Source organism: Apus apus, chromosome 7 (genome assembly GCF_020740795.1).
Source record: "Apus apus isolate bApuApu2 chromosome 7, bApuApu2.pri.cur, whole genome shotgun sequence".
In the NCBI taxonomy this organism is placed as follows: Eukaryota; Metazoa; Chordata; class Aves; order Apodiformes; family Apodidae; genus Apus; species Apus apus.
This window is the reverse complement of record NC_067288.1, coordinates 29,734,156-29,753,381: the sequence shown is the minus strand read 5'-3', so window position 1 is coordinate 29,753,381 and position 19,226 is coordinate 29,734,156. Positions and strand designations below refer to the sequence as shown.

Genomic DNA, 19,226 nt, shown 5'->3' with positions numbered 1-19,226 from the left:
CAGGTTTCCACAATGTTCTCATGGAATGACAGGATAGTTTGGGTTGGAAGGGATCTTTAAAGGCCATCTAGTCCAACCTCTCCAATGACCAGGGACATCTTCAACTAGAACAGTTTGCTCAGAGCCCCATCCAACCTGACCTTGAATGTTTCCAGCAACAGGGCATCAACCATCTCTTTCAGCAACCTGTGCCAGTGTCTCACCACCTTCATTGTGAAAAATTTCTCCCTAATATCTGAATCTCCCCTCCTTCATTTTAAAACCATCACCCCTTGTCCTCTCACTACAGGTCCTGCAAAGAAGTCTGTCCTCATCCTTCTTATAAGCCCCCTCGAAGTACTGAAAGGTTCTCCTTCACCTCTGCAGACCAGAGTCAACCAAAACACCATCAGATCTATGAACTACTTGTGAAGCCAAAGATTTGGGCACAAAGAAATCTCTGCTATCAGGCTTAAGGGTCTTTTTACATCTCCCTGGGTGCATTAAGTGCTCATAAGCAAACCCTTCAATTCAGGTTTTGTGAACACAACTTGTTATACAACAATTTTAGATCTGTTTTGTCACTGTGCGGGCTTCACTCCAGTATAACCAGTGCCACTCGGTGATGACTGCTGAAGTGCAACCCCAGCTGCAACAACAGGAGGCAACTCTTGGCAACCCAGAGGTTTGCATACCAAAACAAATGAGAATGAGCCTCTGAAGGACAAATTCTTTGAGACTGCCAGACAACAGTCACCCATCCCTAAAACTGCCAACTTTTAAAACACAGTTAGTCTTTAGCTCAAATGGTGCAGTTAAATATACACAGTAAATCTGCCTTAAGAAATACCTCCTTGCCAGTCCTGCTTGCTGGGGCTGTGATACATCCCTGCAACCCCAGAGATTCCTTTCAAGGATCTAGTTTATACTACAGCCCCACAAATAGTTGCACTAACACACAAAAATTCAGAAAACATTCCATGGCATGTTGCAAGAAAACTGACTGCTCAAAACAATCCTTACCAACTGGTACAGCTCACGAAAGATTAAGTCCATCAGGCAGTTTTAAAGCCCAACCCTCATTTACTCACTGCTCTGTGCTCTGCTGGAAGCAAACAAGACCCTTCCAGTGTAAATAAATCACATTTGCAACCCCCTCAAGGCACTTGCACCATTACAGTGATGCAAACCAGTAGGAGAGAAAATGAGACCTGGCTTCTCTTTTTTTTTTTTGGCTCTCAACTTTATCTTCCCTGTAGCTAAACTGCATTTTGCTTAGTCTCCAATTTATTTGTTGTATAGCCTCCTGAAGAGCTGCATTTAAGACAAACACCCTAAATAAGCAGTTATTGTTCCACCTGTTCTGAAGATAAACGTCAAAAAAGGTGCAAAAAAGGTTCTGTATTTCCTGCCTGCTAAACATTTTTCAGATAAAGTACTCATGACCATAAATGCAGTTTAGCAGGCCTCTGGAAACAGCATCTGTATGAAAGACTTGTTTTACTTAGCATTGAATTTCAAAATTATAGTTAAATTGCTGCTTCTGGAACATGTTGCTATCATTTTTCATTTTCAGCTTGATTTAATTTAATCTCAGTTAAAACAGATTTGTTACATGAAAGGGACAGAGAAAGAGGGACAATCCCTGGGATGTCAGGACCCATAGGGCTGTCCCTGCTCCACAGGAACACACTACCCTCTGCCTCCTACACACAACAGCAGATCAACTTTATTTTATTTTCAGCCTCTCACAATGCCCAAATAACGACTATTTTCTGAGCAAGAGAGTTTAATATATACTCTGGGAACAATATTACAATTTCAGCCTTAAAGGAAAGCTCCACACTGACAGCACAGCCACGAGATTGGATTGCTACATTTCATAGAACTATTAGAACTATTCAGGTTGGAAAAGACCTTTGGGATCACCGAGTCCAACCACCATCCCTACTCTACAAAGTTCTCCCTAAACCATATCCACACCACATCCAAATAACTCTGAAACATATCCAGGGATGGTGACTCAACCCTGGGCAGCCTATTCCAGTGCCTGACCACTCTTTCTGTGAAAATTTTTTTTCCTAATGTCCAGCCTAAACCTGCCCTGTTGCAGCTTGAAGCCATTCCCTCTTGTTCTGTCTCTCATTACCTGTGAGAAGAGACCAGCACCAACCTCTCTACAATGATCCTTCAGGTGGTTGTAGAGACTGATGAGGTCTCCCCTCAGCCTCCTCTTTCTCAAACTAAACATTCCCAGCTCCTTCAAGTGTTCTTCATAAGATTTATTCTCTAGGCCCTTCACCAGCTTCGCTGCCCTCCCCTGTCCTCACTCCAGCACCTCGATATCTCTCTTGAACTGAGGTGCCCAAAACTGGACACAACACTCCAGGTGTGGCCTCACCAGTGCTGAGTACAGGGGGACAAGCACCCCTCTACTTCTGCTGGTCACACTATTTCTAAGACAAGCCAGGATGCCATTGGCTTTCTTGGCCACCTGGGCACACTGCTGGCTCATATTCAGCCGCTTGTCAATTAGAACCCCCAGGACCTTTTCTGCCAGGCAGCTTCCCAGCCACACTTCCCCAAGCCTGGAGTGCTGCATACATTTCCAAGTGCACAGAAAATTCTGCCTGTGGTAGACACTGGTCCTGAGAAATGACACTCCTGACACTGCACTGTCACACAGAAGGAGCAGCAAACACCACATTGTGCTCATCACTAGGGAAATACTTCCAGTTTCTGAGGAAGGGAAGACCTGACTATTCCTCAGAATTCTCATGCAATACCAAAATTCTCACCGTGCTATTGAAGGCTCTGTCAGCAGAGAGAGCTGGAAAGAGTTGGTAAAGACCCACTGGGATTATTATCCCAGCAAATACAGGAATGGCAATGAGCAGCCCACTTCCCATGAGGAGCAGGATGAGAGGTGGAATTCCTGCCCATGGCCCCAACCCACCTGCACTCCCACCATGTCAGACCCCAGCACCTTCTCCATGTATTAATTTTCCACGCTCCACTCTCACAGGGAGCTAATGAGCAGTCCCCTGGGCTCAGTCTGCAGGGGAAAACCAGCAGCAGGATCACAGATGTTGCCTAATAAGATCATCTGAGAAGGCAAAGGAGCTGCCTAACATGAGCAGTCAAGCTGGTTTTAGAGGGTTTTATTTCTTGATGTTGATGCAGCCCTGTCAGGCAGCAAACAGCTTCCTCACCACTGCAGGAGTTATGAGCACATGATGGTGTTGAGCAAAGGTCTTAGATCAACCAGGCAGAGCTGTGCCAAACTCCTCCAGACTCATCTCCTGTTGGTTGCTTATCGATGGTGCAGCAGATTTTTAGGTTCATGAACCACTGAAGTCTTTGTGAAAGAGGAGCAACTGTTGGCTTAGACAGCTTTCAGTGGGGAGATCCTTATCTCCTGCATTCACAAAAGCCCTGCTTTGATGTTCAGAAGATAAACCCCAGACTATTTCCCTTAGTTTGAAGTATGCCAACCTAGATGGCACATTCTGCATTAAAAGTTCAGAAGGAGAAAAGAATGCATGGAAACAGCACAAACCAGCTGGAAACACTTTCCAAGACCAAAAGATACCATATGGCCATGGAGAGAACACAGGGTCTGAAGACAACTGACATAAAAATGTTCCTACAAAAACTACCCAGGTATTCCAAACTTCATGGGATAACAAAGGTACCCCACACACAGCAGCAAGAAAGACATCAGATAAGGCAATTATCTTTTCCATCTGGACAGAAAGAGACCTACTGAAGAAGGAGCAGGCCATGAAAATCTACCCAACTATTTCTGAAAGCCCAGGCTAATCTGAGAGTGGGAAAAGATCTCTGTTGTACTGCACAGGTGAGTGCAGCCAGCTCAGAGAGCTCAAGGGATGGACCATCGCCTGGTGGCAATGCAAGGGCAAGCAAGACCCTCTCCTCTCAGCAGGGAGGATGAGTTCAACTACTTTTGTAACACTCCTGAACATGGTTTGCTACTACAACTAAGCCAACAGGCTGTAGGATGAGTCACTTTGACAGATCCTTGTGGAAAATGAAGCAGGGTCTCATGAGCTTGCTCTGCAACCCTAGGCCTGCTGTGGCAGGAGCATGTGCCCACAGAAGGATCTCCTCCCTGCATAACAGCTGGCCAGGAGGTTGGATGTGCCATCATCTCTCAACACATCTAACAACAACCTGTGTCTGAATCCACAACTCAAGGTTACTTGTTCCCTGCTTCACTGGAGTAAATCTGAAACTATATTGAATACGGACCATAAATTAAGATGTCCTTCACACCTTCCTTTTGTGTGATATTCAAACAAGAACTTTTAAAACCCCACTTCATTTCAATATCTGGAGAGGCCAATATTACAAACTGTTTATAAACTGAAGTCCTCACTTGCAGTGCATTGCCTATTTTAAGAGAGATAAATGCAACAGCACTGTAACACTTCCAGGCCCTGTAGCAGAAGCAAACACAACCACTTAGAAACTGCACCCTCACTACTCACATCTTGCTCTACAACTCAGCTTATTGGGATTCCTTCAAGACTGGTCCCTCAAATAAAAAAATAGATTCTGGATACCAATTAGTAACAGACTCCAATGTTTATCAACTTTAAACACAGGCTTTTGAAGGAGAAATCATTTGTTCAGGATACCTGGAGCTCCCAAACTAAGTAGAACAGCACAGAGAAAAATGGACAAGGTCAGACTCCATCTGTTTCTCCATCCAGGGAATCTGCATTAATTTCATATTGCATTGTGTACCTGAAAGTAAAATAAACTGAATACTGAGCATTTGATCTGCTTTATTACCTTATATTCAAGCTATTTATATATATAAAGAATCCTTGTGCTCAGTATTTCATATTTAGATATTAATCACCTTTGCCATGTCTTGGAAGATTATTGTCCACTGCAGAGATTACATGGATGTGAACACCCTGATCCGCATCCCCATTATCAGAAGAGACTTCTCAGATTTAAATCCATATTCCAAAAGGACACATTCCTCCATTCTACTTTTGCACTGTGACATTTCTAACACACACTATTAGAGGAGAAGCAATAGCAATTCTGAAAAGCGAGGGAGTCCGAGACCTGTCCTCAGAGGAGCTGCAGGACCAGCAGACCTGGCTGCACCCTGCTCCAACCACATCTTTCTGGGTAGGAACACACTGAACAAAGACAACAGAAAAAAAAACAAAAACAAAAACAAAACTAAACCTGAGCATGTTGCCATTTTCTCAAGATTTGTGGAGACAGAAACAAAAACCAACACCACATTCTGCACAGAGCCAGAGGTTCTGTTCTGACTGTGCAGATCTATTATTTATTAACATGTTTGTCCCAGCTGATTTTTATTTTAAATATGACCTCCTCCCAAAAATCCACATTGATGCTTTCCAAGATTCCTAATTTTCCCTTCACAAAGGCACTGGTATATTACCTTGTCCTTGGAGAGTTTTATCTGGGATCATACATATGTACCAAAACACAGCTGTTCCACTTCTTTTCTCCTTTATTTTTTCCTCATAGAAAAACCTGCCTCTATCAGCACCCAATTAGTTGCTTACTATCAAAAGACTGCTTGGGCCTTTCATCTTCTTGAAAACTGGATTCAAGTGAGAGGGTGTCATGGAAACTATGTCTCAGGTCATTTCCTGTTTCAGTTTTTAGTCACCAAAAATAAAATAGTAATTACAACAATACTGGAGGGGGGTCTGATAAAAAACATGAATACTTGTTATCCCAATCTGCAAAGCACTCAGTGGCTATTAAAAATTATATATATATATATATATATATATATATATGTGTGTATGTCACTCTTGATGAGAAATCTGACAAACTAAGATCCTGATTTTCAGTTCAATGAAGAACACAAAACCTGCACCAAATATGCAAAGAAATGAACAGAAAACATTTTTTAAAAATAAATCTCTCTAGCTTCCAGAATCTGAATTTTTATAGCTCACAATACCACTGTGCAGCACGTGCTCTGTGTGTTTCTCTAAATATTTCACTAAGAAAGCAGGAAAGAAAAGTGTTAGATAATTATATAAAGAATGGCTATTAAACCACAGAAGGTTCAGGTACTTCATCTGTTCCGGCCACCTCCTTTTATTAACTAACAGTCTCTACCTTTTGCTTTTGCAGAAACAATTCAAGGCTTACTGAATTTTCATTATTTCAAGACCTGCATTTGACTGGTAAAGCCACAAAAACCTTACGAAAGACACCAAAATAAATAAATAAATAAATAAAAAGACAAATTCCAACCAGCTGCTTGCCCTAATTAAAAGTGCATAGGGATTTTTTTGCCCTATTTTGTTTTGGTTTGTTTCTTTTTAAATAATCTTCTCTGCGAATCAGGTGGTGCCAAACTGGAATGCATTTTCTGGGGCCCTTGCAGTGGGACTGAGGTGAAGCTCTCTCTGCTTGTAACCCCACAGAGCACGTGAATGGGTAGCTGCTCCAAAAGGAGATGTCTTCATCAAAGAACTCCGGGATTATTTTTTGTTGTTGAAGTTTAGTTCTTTTTGCTAGTGGAAACTTCATTAGATGTCCACTAGATTCTTGTTCTAATGATTATGTTTGCTAGGTCAAACCAAACATATCCACGACTTTGCAGGTTTTTAATTTTGGTTTGTTTGTTTTGAGCCAGAAAACCTTTTCCTCACCAAGAACCTGTGGAGCACCACAGCCGGGAACAAAGGTCATTAAACAGAAGAAGACATATAACATCAGATCTCAATTGAGTTAATAAATAAAAACAAGTGCTATTTTGGTAAATGGCCCATTACAGACAAACCTGATCTATGAATCAAACCAGAATTAAAGGGACTACTTGGGCTGGGGAAAGTTGTCTCAATTTCCCCGGGCTGGGAAGCCTCTATTGTTGCCACAGCCCCACTTGTGCTGCCAGGGCTGCCCAGAGCTCATTGCAAATGCAAAGCCCCAGCTGGGGGTAGAACCAACTCAACGTGTTAAACGCCGGGCTGGTGAGTGCCCGGACCAATCCTCCCTCCCCCCTTCCCCATTATTCTCCACTCAAGCTGAAAGGGAGAAGGTCTTTCCCTCGGCCGCTCGGTGTCAGCCAGACTTGGGAAGCTCCGCAGGAATTGCTGGGAGATCCAGAAAGGCACAAAAGCCTCCTGCCACAAAGCGCCCTTTCATCTAGGCAGTGTGTCTATTAAATACGTCCTGTTAATGGGCATACATTTTTATAAAGAGATTATGAAGTGAAGACTCAGTCACTAACTCAACTCCCCAATAAGATTTTTTTTTTAAGTCTATTACTAGAAAACCGAGGTTTAAAATGAGTAGCTGGGAATGCTCCACAGCTCCTCTGCAGTGACACGGCGATAGGTCTGGTATCTGTAATGACAGCCAAAGGTGTATCTGTTAATGCTTTAATTCCTTTCTTCGGTGCCCCTGAGGCACCTCAGCCCATGACCACTCTGCATTTGGCACCATTCAGGGATGCTCAGAGGACACCAGCATCTCTGCCCCCCCTGGCTTGGCAACAGGAAGGTTAAAAGAAAAAAACCCTTGATCAGATCCTGCTCTCCCATCATGGCACCAGCATGAGCTGCTGAGCTGCCATTCCTGAGCATTTGCTCCTGCACTCATCAAAACCAAAGCAGTAAACAGCCACTTCATCCACTTTTTCCCTTTCTATACCTTTTTCCTGTTTTTCCTTGGCACACAGGGGCTCAGCATCTCCTACAGTTTTGCATAACTAAGGTAGATATAAATTCCTGCCAGCCCTACGAGAATCCAAGTTATTTTCTGTCCACCTAAAGGAAAAAAAAAGAACCTGTCTTTTTTCTGTCTGCATCAAAGCAAGGCCACAAGTTGACAGTCTTCCCCAGCGTGGGTCTGGCTTCATGCCAGCTTCCCATACTGGCCTTTGCAGAATCTGCAGCTAGCCCCCCTGCCAGCCCACAGCCTTGCTACAGCAAGGTTTTAACATTTTAAATGTATTTTTGGACACTCAGGCAGACTTAGGGCCCAAAGCTGACATGGGCTCTAACCTTACTGCAGAGCCAGAACCCCAAAAAGGCCATGGATCTGTTTTCAGTATTAAAATTAAATGTCATCTCCCAGCAGCAATGGCAAAAACCCAGCCCAGCTCATGCTGGTGGACCTGGAGGATGAGTGGGTGGCTGCAAAACTGCTGGGTTTTGTCATGCAGACAGTGCTCTGCAGTTCTTCAGGTCTGTTTGCAGCCCTAGGAATTCATCCAGCTCCCTGCCAGGCCCTCAGGGATATCTGCCATCAAGCACAAAACTTCAGGGATCTGTTACAATGGTGGTGTTTCTTGTGCTGAGCAGAGAGGCGTGTCTCTCTGTCCTACCAGAACTGTGAACCGAACACTTCAGCCCCACGCACATCACACCAGAAGGGTTCAGTGCTTGTCCGATGCTGACAGGCAGGGAAATTGCTTCCAGCACACTGGTGGTACTGGAAATTAAGGAGACAGGGAACAGCAAAGAAAGCCTCAAAAGAAGCAAACAAGAGCTCAGGAAATGGTGGAGTGATGCCGGAAGGCAGTAGAAACCCAGCTCTGCTGCACCTTCAGTCTGCACAAGGGTCTGAAGTACAACTTCACTGAACACCCTGTGCTTCCTCGTGAGTCAGGATTTGGGGTCAAAGGCTCTGAACACACAGTGACTTTTTTTTATCAAAGCTACACCAAGATGTGGATTAATAATACACAGATAAGAGCCTGGAATAAGCCTGACCTACCCTATATGCACGCCTAGCAAAGCAGCTCTCATCTCACTTGGACAACAGCTTTCATCACATTTCCCAAGAATCCCAAAACAATGCACTTCTCTACTAACGTTTTTTAGGACTGTATTATCCCTTCCTAGCTATATTTTTTTTCTCTTCCCCTTCAGCATGAATTTTCAGGCTCTATAAATCACCCAGGCGACACTCAAAGCAAAGAGCACACTCAGCAGGTCTTACTTTTCAAACAAGCCTTCACATAGCAGGTCTGCATTCATTTTGTCCTGACTCCAAGTCTTCTTCCCTTCTCAAAATAGCTGCTGCACCTCTGCTCCTCCAAGAGAAATCCTCCATTTCAAACACTAAAAACCATGGCAATGTATGGTGGGTTTCATTTATTTTTGGAGGCTGACTTTCTATTCTTGGAGACGTATGAAAAAGCAGCGTTTGAAAGTCTGAGGCTGCAATTACCAGAACGTATTTTTTTTAAATGTATTTCCAGACTTACAGTCAACAACTTACTGAATAAATACATAAATATGAAGAGGGAGGTAAAATTGCATTTATGTGATACTACAGTGAGCCAGTATTTTAGAATTCACTCGATTCAATTTCTTACCAAACAGAAATAAATGACTAGACATTTCTATTAAGCTTGTTATCTACCATTATGCTAATGTTGAAGCTATTTTAATTTTGGCTTTGCATCCCATCGTTTGAATGGAAATACAGTATCACCAGCATGTCAGTATCTAAAATGTTACAACCTGAGCACAGCTTTCAGAATAAAATCCCACGGTCCCAGCAGTGAGCTCAGGAAAGCACAGGTACACCTCCACCAAGGACAGCTGGATCTTCAGCTAGCACATACCTCAGAGCAGCTCCCCAAAGCATCTAGGACTATATAAAACACAGCAGCAGCAGAATTCAAAAGGAAGAGCAAGAATATTATAATTTTAAATTATGGTTTAATTTCAGTAATAAAAAATAGACTTAATTTTCTCCCAAACTACACTACTGAGCAGTAACTCACAAGAGAAGGCAGGCTACTTAAGCGACATTGGCTTTATATTTGTGACCTTGAGATTGGAGAAGCTAACCTGAAGCTACAAAAGTCTGGAAAGTGTGCAGTTCTCATCCTTCTTCTGCAATGTATTTGAATATTAACTTCTTCTGGTTTTTGTTGTTGTTTTTTTTTCAATCATGACCTCCTACAAGCAAGACCCAAGAGACCGTGTATCCAGGAAAAACATTTTCTAATTTTAATCTAGCAGATTAAAGGCTTTGAAATTTACAATTTAAAAGCAGACCACTGCTGGATAATGTGACAAACAAGGCATCCTCAGTGCTTATTCCTGTCTTCCTTCCTGCACCAGAAAGTGCAGTTTTCCCTGTAAACTGTTTTCTGCAACTGAACTCCACCAAGCCGGACCAAGGGAACAAATCCTATATCACACCTGGCAGTCCTATATAGCCACTGGCAAAACAAATGCAAGACAACTAAGAAATTCTCATGACACATGATTCTTTGGGCAAACAATATGCCCAAGGAACTCTAACTACCAAGATCACAGTTGCAGCATGTGCTGATTTGCCGTGGACAGGCTGCCACTGAAAGCAAACACTTCAAGCAAACTTCATTTTGCTCCAAACAAAGCACACACCTCCACAGCCATTCCAAGGTGTCTGTTGTAGAGAATTCCCAGAAAGCACTCCTCACCTGGTGCCTGCCAACACATACAACATCTCAGCATCTCCTGCAGCCTGAAAAGCATCTCACAACTTGTTTTTCTCTTCCTCGCTGTTTTGAGGCAAAACAGTGCCAGTGCCAAGCCCAACACGACTGATCCCTGAGCAGGACTTGGGCTCTCTCCTGCTCCCAAGGCAGCAGCCAGCCCTGGGATGCACCAGCCAGCCCTGGGATGCACCAGCCAGCCCTGGGATGCACCAGCCGTGTGCTCCTGAGCCACACAATTTGGGGTTCCTTTATTTTCCAACAAATAAAAAGCAGAGAACTCTCCTGGCTCTCCACATAATCTTTCCAGTCTTGACTCAGAGCCTGGACTTTCTCCAGGCAAGCAGGGTCCCACTATAGCTATCTGGGGACCTGTCCCTCTCCTCTCCCCCATCACCATAAGTATCTCTCTAGGTTTTGTTCAGTATTACTTCTGAGGTGAAAATATGGCCCAAGAGGAAATATTTCTAATACTTCCTTTGCTGAAAGCAAGAGAAACAGGGACTGAAACAGAGACAGGAAGGCCATGGGAGCACCCAAGTGGTACAGTCATATCGTCACCGTCAGGCTGAACTAGCCTTCAAATGCTCTCTGGTCTGAAATCCACAAAAAATGGCACCAAAAAATGCTCTCATAACCCTACCTGGGCAAACACTGAAGAAATTCTGCTGAAGGCATTCCTGCTTCTAGAAATCTTTATGGCAACTTCCAGATGTCTCTGTTTTAGTCTTTTTCCCTGGCCTCATTCCCACCTGTGACCAGCACTAAGCAAAGCCAAAAATTCCGACCGCATTGCAGGAATATGTGCTAAAGATGTCCAACACTGCAAATCTCACAGTCAAAGCTGAGCAAAACCATGTGTGCAAAGGGAAACAGCACTAGTGAAAAGCTGGTTTTATCAGCTGCTTCTGGCTGAGAGGCTGGTAAAGGGAGACCCAATAGTTTGTTTTGACTAATGATCATAATTGTACAAATATACTTCTGTAAAATCACTTGGGAGAATCTACAGAGACCTTACAGGCAGCTGATAAAAGTGACTCCATTAAAACTTTTTAGGAAATTGGAAATGAGTATTATAGACTTGTGGCACTGTGGTTATTTCAAAAGCCAACCCAGATTTTGTCTGCTAATCTAGACATCCAGTATTGCACAGAAATCTGTACCAGGGAAGAACACTCATGATGCAAGATTAAAGTCATGATGTAGCATGCACTGTTTTGTCTTAGACAAGGCAGGTCTTCACAACAGACACTGGGTAAGAAACAATGTTATTAAACTCTGTTTTCCATGGGAAAGAGCACAGGGTATCCTTTTGGATTTCAGTAACACTGCATGCACTGTGTATGCAGCCATAAACTACAGGGGAGTGATGACTGCAGAAGGTGTTCCCTCCCTTCTTCAGCATCTTGGACTTTATTCTGCATCAAGCCCCCAGTACAAGAAGGGGTGGTACAGCTACCAGCCAAAACCTCAGCAGAACGTTTAACATAGAAAAAGAAGGCTGATACATGAAATAAGTTGCTTACTTTTCAATTTTTAAGCTATATTATCAATGTGAAGGAAAAAAAAAAGAAAAAAACAAACAACATAAAGTTAGTATTTTCCTAATCAAATCATCAAACCCTCACTGAAGCCCCCAGAAAAGCCCCCATAAGCTCTGGCTGTTGCCATCAGCAAGATTCACAGAGAGCCAGGCTCTCACTCAAGTAGCCCCATATCCCAGCCCTGAGCAGTACAAACCATACAGTGTCCTGAGAAATGTCATACATCCCTAAATTTGGGATAATCGCTTATAGCTGGGCACTTCTACACACAAACTGATAAGGCTCCAATAATTTCTTTGCCCATTTTTCACCAAAATTGAGGAATAGAAAACAGTAATTGTTGAACAACAGAATCTGTTAATACTTAATACTTCCTTTTATCCTCAGACATAAAATGATAAATGGTGAATACACACACACAAAATACCATGTAACACTTCACATTTCCTTCCATTCTCTAACACATCTTCCTTTCTGTCTGGAAGAAGGCAAAGCACCCGAGTTTATTTGACAACAAGCATTACATGTTTTCTCACCAGTGCCTGGCCAAGCTACCAGTCGCAGAGCAGCTTCTCTGCTCCATTCACATCACCAGGCACTCACCACTCCTCCTCTGCTGAATTAAGCCAAGCAAAAGTCAGCTAACACAAGCTGCATTGACTTCTGTGCCTTCTTAACATACACGTTATCAGCGCTGCCACAGCTGAAAAATCCCCAATCTCTTCACTGCCTGCTTGGATTTCTTGCTGCTAATAACCCCTCCGGTCCCCACCATGGCTGGCAGGGTCCTTCGTTGCAGCAGAGCAGGGGACAGCTAATTATCTACCAACCCACCTTGCTGCTCCACACTCAGCAACTTTTATCTGCACAGGACAGCTGCATTCTCCCCGTTTGAAGTGAAACGTCAGTCTTCCCTAATGCAGCAGGACTTACATCGCTAACGATGTCCCGGCACTTTGAAGAAACAACTCAAAGCCTAATTAAAAATTCAGATTCGGTCTCCCACGCGCAGCCATTTTCACTGCCCTTCCAGTAGGACCTCTCTCTCTCTTTTTGCAGTGTTTGATGCCAGAAAAAGAAGAAAAAAAAAAGAATCCATGCAGAACAGGATGAAAAACTGCAGCAGTCTTGGGCTTCCAGGGAGCCTTGAGAAAGGCTGCTGTAGCTGGATTTGAACCAGGGCATAATCATGGAAAACAGACGAGGTTTTACTCCGCTGGTTTCTACTCTGTAATTATTACTGAAGTGAAGACTACTGCCAAAGAATAACTTTAAAAAATACATATAGTCAAACATTTATCAGCCTTCCCTACTTATCTTTTTCTATTGTATTTCAGCTTCACAAGCTGGAAACAACCTCGAAACAAGAGGGGGAAAAAATGGCAGCAGGTTTCTGTGCTGTCATTCGATTTTCCATGGAGGTCCAGGTTTCCTACTGAGTGCTGGAGGTCTTGCAGTGCTTTGTATCACGCTCTGCACAAGTACCTTGCAGTCAGCAATGGATATATTTATAAATACCAGCAGAAAGAAGAGGGGAAATGTGTGAAACCTCTGATTTCAGAGATGGAGAACCATGGTTCTGGCACTCCAGCTGGTCTGCAGTGCAGCTCCAAATGGGATTTCTCTCTTCTAAGTAACACATCCATTGCTATTAGCCAGAAGACCATCCCATTAGAAAAAAGCAATCCTGTATCCCATCAGTGTTCATTTTCAAAGAGATTAAATCAACAGACAATTCTGGTGACTGCAGCTCTTTGCCATCATCCAGAAATCTTCAAAGAACGTGGATTTTTCAGAACAACAATGTCAGAGCATCCTCCTCAAACAAACCCCCAGACATCTCTCCATCTCTGTGTCATTCTGGTCTGTGCACAATCTGTTCTTCTTGAAAAACATATGGCAAGACAACTTATTAGTAAAATAAATAAACAATATGTTTGCCAATCAACCTGGAGAAGCTTGTGCTGTGCTGTTTATTATTTTACACATCACTAGATCATCTAAGCAAGTATTAATATAAAAAGAAAAAAAACAAACAACAAAACAACAGAACACCACAGGAAAAAAATTACCAGCAATTGCTGTTTTCAGAGTCAAAATGCAGGGTTTTTTCTTCCAGTCTCCAAGATCAGTCACAGACAATGAGAAAGGGCTGTGTTTCCTTCACGGAGGATTAAGATGGCAGAACTGCCTTCAAAAATATTTAAGGCCCTCTGGGCCTGTAACTTTTGTTACTATCTGGCTGGAAACATCAACATGCATTTTGAAAGTTATAAAAACACTTAACAATGCTTTTCATCTTCAAAGCATTGCTTAATCCTTTCAACTCTCACTGCAAGTATTATAGCCCCATTTTGGAGGTGGAGATACTACCTTGCCCCACACTACCAAAAAAAAGTCCTCACCTTGGACGCCCCGTGCAGATTTAGAGGGTTAAACCTTGCCAAAAAAATTAAACAAAATGCTCACAAAAGCTCTGATTTATTATTTTCCTGCCTTCACCTCCCAGCAGAAGAATTTCGGTTGTTTCAACCAACAACCTACTCTGTAATTTCAACCAGGTCAGAGAAGCCAGGCTCACAGGAGCCAGGTTAACAGGGGTGGAGAAACTCCACCAGCAGATCAGGTCATGCCACAACCACCAATTTAGTTATAATTTTAGCATAAAAGAGCGCTTAGCTTCTAATTACTGCTGAGTGTCAGCTCTGCCCAGGAGAGGATACTACAGGATTGTCACGCGAGCTGCTCATTCACCAAGCTCCAGACCTCTGGGAATTACGACACCGGGCTATTTAATAGACAGTCTACTGAGTAAGGACAAGGAGCACGGCTGCTCAGCCTGGCAAGCGGAGAGGTGAGCGCGCGCCGCCTCCCAGCCCGCAGCCGCTGCCCAGCACCGCTCCCGCCGCAACACGGGGGCTGTCAATGTGCTCTAGTCAATGGAAGAAGAAGATAATAGTCCAGTTGACTGCAGGGACAGTACCTGTGTCCTGCTGCAGCACAGCACCCCCACACCAACCAGCAGCTTCTCTTGCCACCGCTGTCACAGCACAGCACCCTCCATCCCACAGGAGGGCAGAGGAAGAGATCGTGGTGTGGCGGCTCCTGGTTAGTTTGGAATAAGCAGTGAAGAACTTTGGGGAGTACCCTAAGCAGATCACCTTCATTGTTCAGAGTAAGGAAAGGCACAGTAGTACACATGTACACACCAGTCTGGACCCCAATGCACAAAAGGTACAGGAGGTATCGAGATATCCAGTGTCCTTAGCTGTAGTTTGGGAGAACTGTCACACAGAGTGGGAACAACAATTAATCGGTGCAACAGAGGAAGTCAGACAATCAAAGAACATTCTGTGTTTAACCACTCCTGGAGGAATAAAACCCAGGATGGTAACACCACACACAGACATCAGGAACCCAGACATCCTTCTGCATGCAGCACACAATGCAGGTTCTCACACAAAACAAATGTGCACATTCCAGTTGGAAACTTACAGAAGAAACTGTCAAAATATGCTCAGTGACTGATGCAGCTCATGAGTTGTCACCAACATTACATTATCCTCAGCTGCTCGGCACAGCACCATTCCAGGAATACATTTATATAAGAAATCAGAATACTTACAGGGATGAAAAAATAAAGCTTTACTTGAAGGTAACAGATATTGCACTAATGCAAGTGTCTATAAATAGCAGAGCAGAGGTGTGAGTATCTAAAACAACTGTCAGACTGATGCTGGCATCAGAAATCTCTCCTCCTCATTCTTTCTATAGGTTCAGCCTATATTACAACGCAGAGATGCATGCACCTCATTCCTTTCAGCAATGCAAAACAATGTGATTTGATTAAAAACACTAAGCCCTTACCTCAGGAAGTCAGTACCGCACCGAGGAGAGGGATCTCGCTTATAGCACTGATGGCTGCTCCAGCAGGTATCAAATTTATTTTCTATCTCACAACTCCCATATTCTTTACAAAGGCATTTAAGGATCAGAATTTTTGCGGTTCTCCTCTTACCTCTTCCATTGCTCCTCTTGTGTTCCATCTGGAGGCTCTACCTCACCCTCCTTTCCTGTGTTTATGGAGGCTCTGTCTACAATTTTCTCTCTTCCAGACTCAAACACACCCAAACCAACCTCTCACCTTTACTCTGCTGAAGCATTTCCACCTGCTCCTTCACTCATTGGATGCTTCCTCCCCACCTCCAGCTCAGACCTACCATTCCTTCAAAGCCATCTCCCACAATCACATCCCACTTAGTGGCTGGTGACACCACCTCCTGCATATTGCCAGGATGTGCAGATGTGGAAGCCACAACTGGCAAGGACCAAAGCACGAAGGGAAGCATTAAATCCTGCTGCTTCCTCCTCTACAATTTATTTAACTACATCAAACTGCAGCTCCCAAATGGCTGGTTACTAATCCTTCCTCTCGCTGCCACAACTTCCTCTCACTCGGTCCTGATTTGAAGCCTGCCTCCTCTAAACCCAAGACAACACTCCCAGACTTTTTATCCAACTGAAGTCCAAAAGCACTCTCGTTCTTCCCCCAATATCCTCCACCTCTCCTTTGTGCCCAGGCACAGCCTCACCACAGCCAGCACCTGTCTGCACTCCCTGAGCATCCTGGGCTGTGCCGAGGGTCCTGTGGCATGGAAACCCACCACCACTCTCCATCAGCCCTGCACACATGGAGAAAAAGAGAATCCTGCTCCAGCTACACCCAGCCCTGCCTGAGCACACTTAGCAAAATTCTGCCTTAAAATTGAGTGAGAAGCATGGGCTGCAGTGACACATGTCATAACATTTTTTTGTTCTACTGTAGGAGGTCAGCAAAGAAGCTTCTAAAATCAGGGGAGGTTTGTTCCCACAGGCTTTTAATCTTAAACAGCTGTAATAATGTTACAGGGGAGAGCAAAGGACAGGCTGCGCATTAGCTTGATGGGAGTTAAGGCAGCCAAAATATTAAGCATATAAAAATAGAGCTCAGTATGAAAAGGGTTTTCAGAGTTTAACTACCAGTTTCACCGCATTAAATTATTTCAAGGCCTTAAATACTCAACGAATAGTAAACACAGTTTTAACACTATTTGCATCCCTGTGCACCAGCATCCAGATTGCTCCCAAGTTTGTACCATCAGTACAATTCTTGGAAAGAGAACCTGGCTCATCCTACAGTTATCAAGAATACGGCAGCAAGGTAACCACGTTGCTTTTTAAAAGACAATATATGTTGAGATGATGGTATTAGCTTTTTTTTTTTTTTAACACCAGGCACAGATTTAGCAACATAATTACACTGACTTAATTTGCATTAATCAGAAACTCCACCATTTACAGGATTATGCTCGGATCTTTGGAGGGGAAATACATAACGCAAATGCAGGGCGTAAGAAGAAAGTGACTTCCCTGAATTCGGTACATGAATAATCTACCTTGTTAAGTGAAGTCATGTAAATCCACGTCGTCTTAGCATCAAGGACAAGAGACAGCTCAGTGTTTTCCCGGACAAAACGCAGCCCTAGGAGGCCGGCCGACACAATGATGTTTCAGAGGTGAGAGAATGAAGCCAGTTTACAGAGAAGATAAAAGGCCATTTGGGTAGAGACCCCCGCTGATCCTATGAAAGTGTCTCCTTTTCAATTTGGGAGGCTTTTAAAACTGCATTTGCTACTGACCATACCTTCCCCTGGAAGCCGCTCGGGATCAGATTACACTTTTCCCCCCCCCGAGGGAGGGTCCGTGGCCGATAGCCCCAAGGCAGGTACCAGCACACCCTGCCAGTCCCACCAGTCCCTACACAGAACACCCCGTTACAGATGCAGCCTCCAAGACCGGGATGCAAATAACTCATCACCCAAACCCCGAAACGAATTACAGCATCTGAATAAAAACTTGTCCCAACGCACGTTCGGGCCGGGGAGCGTTTGTTCAGCCCCCGATCCGAGCGTTTTCGGGCAGGACACGGCTCACCGCAGCTCCCTGCCAGCGGGCACGGGGAGGGATGCTCGGGCGCTTCGCACCGAGCCGCAAGCCCGGCAACAGCCCCGGGGAGCGGCGGGAGCAGCCCCGGGGAGCGGCGGGAGCAGCCCCAGGGCCGGGCTCGGCCCCCGCTGCGAAAAACGGCCTCCGGGACTTGGGGGGAGCGTTTTCTTCCCGGTTCCATTGTGTCAACTACCAATAAAACGGGATTCCCTCCGTGCCTCCCCTCAGCCTGCCTCCCGCCCCGGCGCAGAACCTGCCGCCCGCCAGAACCGGGCCGGGGCTGAGGGGAACCGGGGCCGAGGGGAGCCAGGGCGGAGGCTGAGGGGGAGCGGGACCGGGGGGAGCGGGGCCGGGGGGAGCCGGGGCCGGGGGTAGCGGGATCGAGGGGAGCGGGATCGAGGGGAGCCGGGACCGGGGGAGCCGGGGCCGGGGGGAGCCGGGCGGCCCGCGCGAGGGGTACGGAAAGTTTTTGCAAAGAAGAAAAGAACCGGGGGAGATGGGGAGGTGAAGGAAAAAAGGAATGAAGAAGGAAAGGGCGAAACAGGAATCGGGAAGAGCGTGTGGAGGAGGAAAGGAAAGAGGGAGGAAAAACCAGGCGAGGCGCGGGCCGGGCCGTACCTGCATGGTGACGACCCCCAGCTCCTCGGTGGCGAGCTTCCTCATCTGGGTGGCCAGAACTTGCGCCTCGTCCAGGATGGAGAACTCCGCCTCGGCGGCGCCCAGCCCGCAGAGCAGCGCCAGGCAGAGCAGGCCGAGCGGCCCCGGGCCGGGCGGGCGGCGGCCCGGGGAGCTGGCGGCGGCCTCCAGCCGCCCGCTGCCCCGCGCCATGCTGCCGCGGCGGGAGAGCGGCGGGCACCGCCTCCGGCCAACTTCCCCCCGCGCCCCGGACTCCCGCGCCCTCTTCCCCCGGGCCCCGGGGGGCGGCTAGGGCTGCGGGGCGGCCGCCATGCAGGGGGAACGGCTCGGCGGGCGGGCGGCCGCTGCGCCCCGCGCTGCCCGCCCGGCTCCGGGGACACTGCGCGCCGCGGGCCCCGCCGCCGACTGAGGCGGAGAGACGCAAACTGCGGGGCGGAGGAGGAGCGGGAGCGGCAGGGCCGGGGCCGGGGCCGAGCCGCGGCGGGGAAAGGGAGGAGGCGTCTGGTGCCGCCGTGCTGCGGGCAGCGCCCCGCCCCGCTCCCGCCCCACCGCCCCGGGGCAGGCCGCGCTGCCCCCCGCGGGGCTGGGCGCGGGGCTGGGCTCGG

General features: G+C 46.0%; 1 protein-coding gene across 2 annotated transcripts in view; it reads right to left on the bottom strand.

Annotated features, from left to right (window-relative positions):
• Nucleotides 1-18,868, bottom strand: part of CACHD1 (cache domain containing 1) — a 102,121-nt gene extending 83,253 nt beyond the window's left edge. For both annotated transcript variants that reach the window (XM_051625359.1, XM_051625360.1), the window contains exon 1: nucleotides 18,604-18,868. In XM_051625359.1, coding sequence (XP_051481319.1) covers nucleotides 18,604-18,813 — 210 coding nt within the window. In that variant the 5' untranslated portion in view covers nucleotides 18,814-18,868. The remainder of the gene's footprint in view (nucleotides 1-18,603) is intronic.
• Between the last annotated feature and the right edge of the window lie 358 nt (nucleotides 18,869-19,226).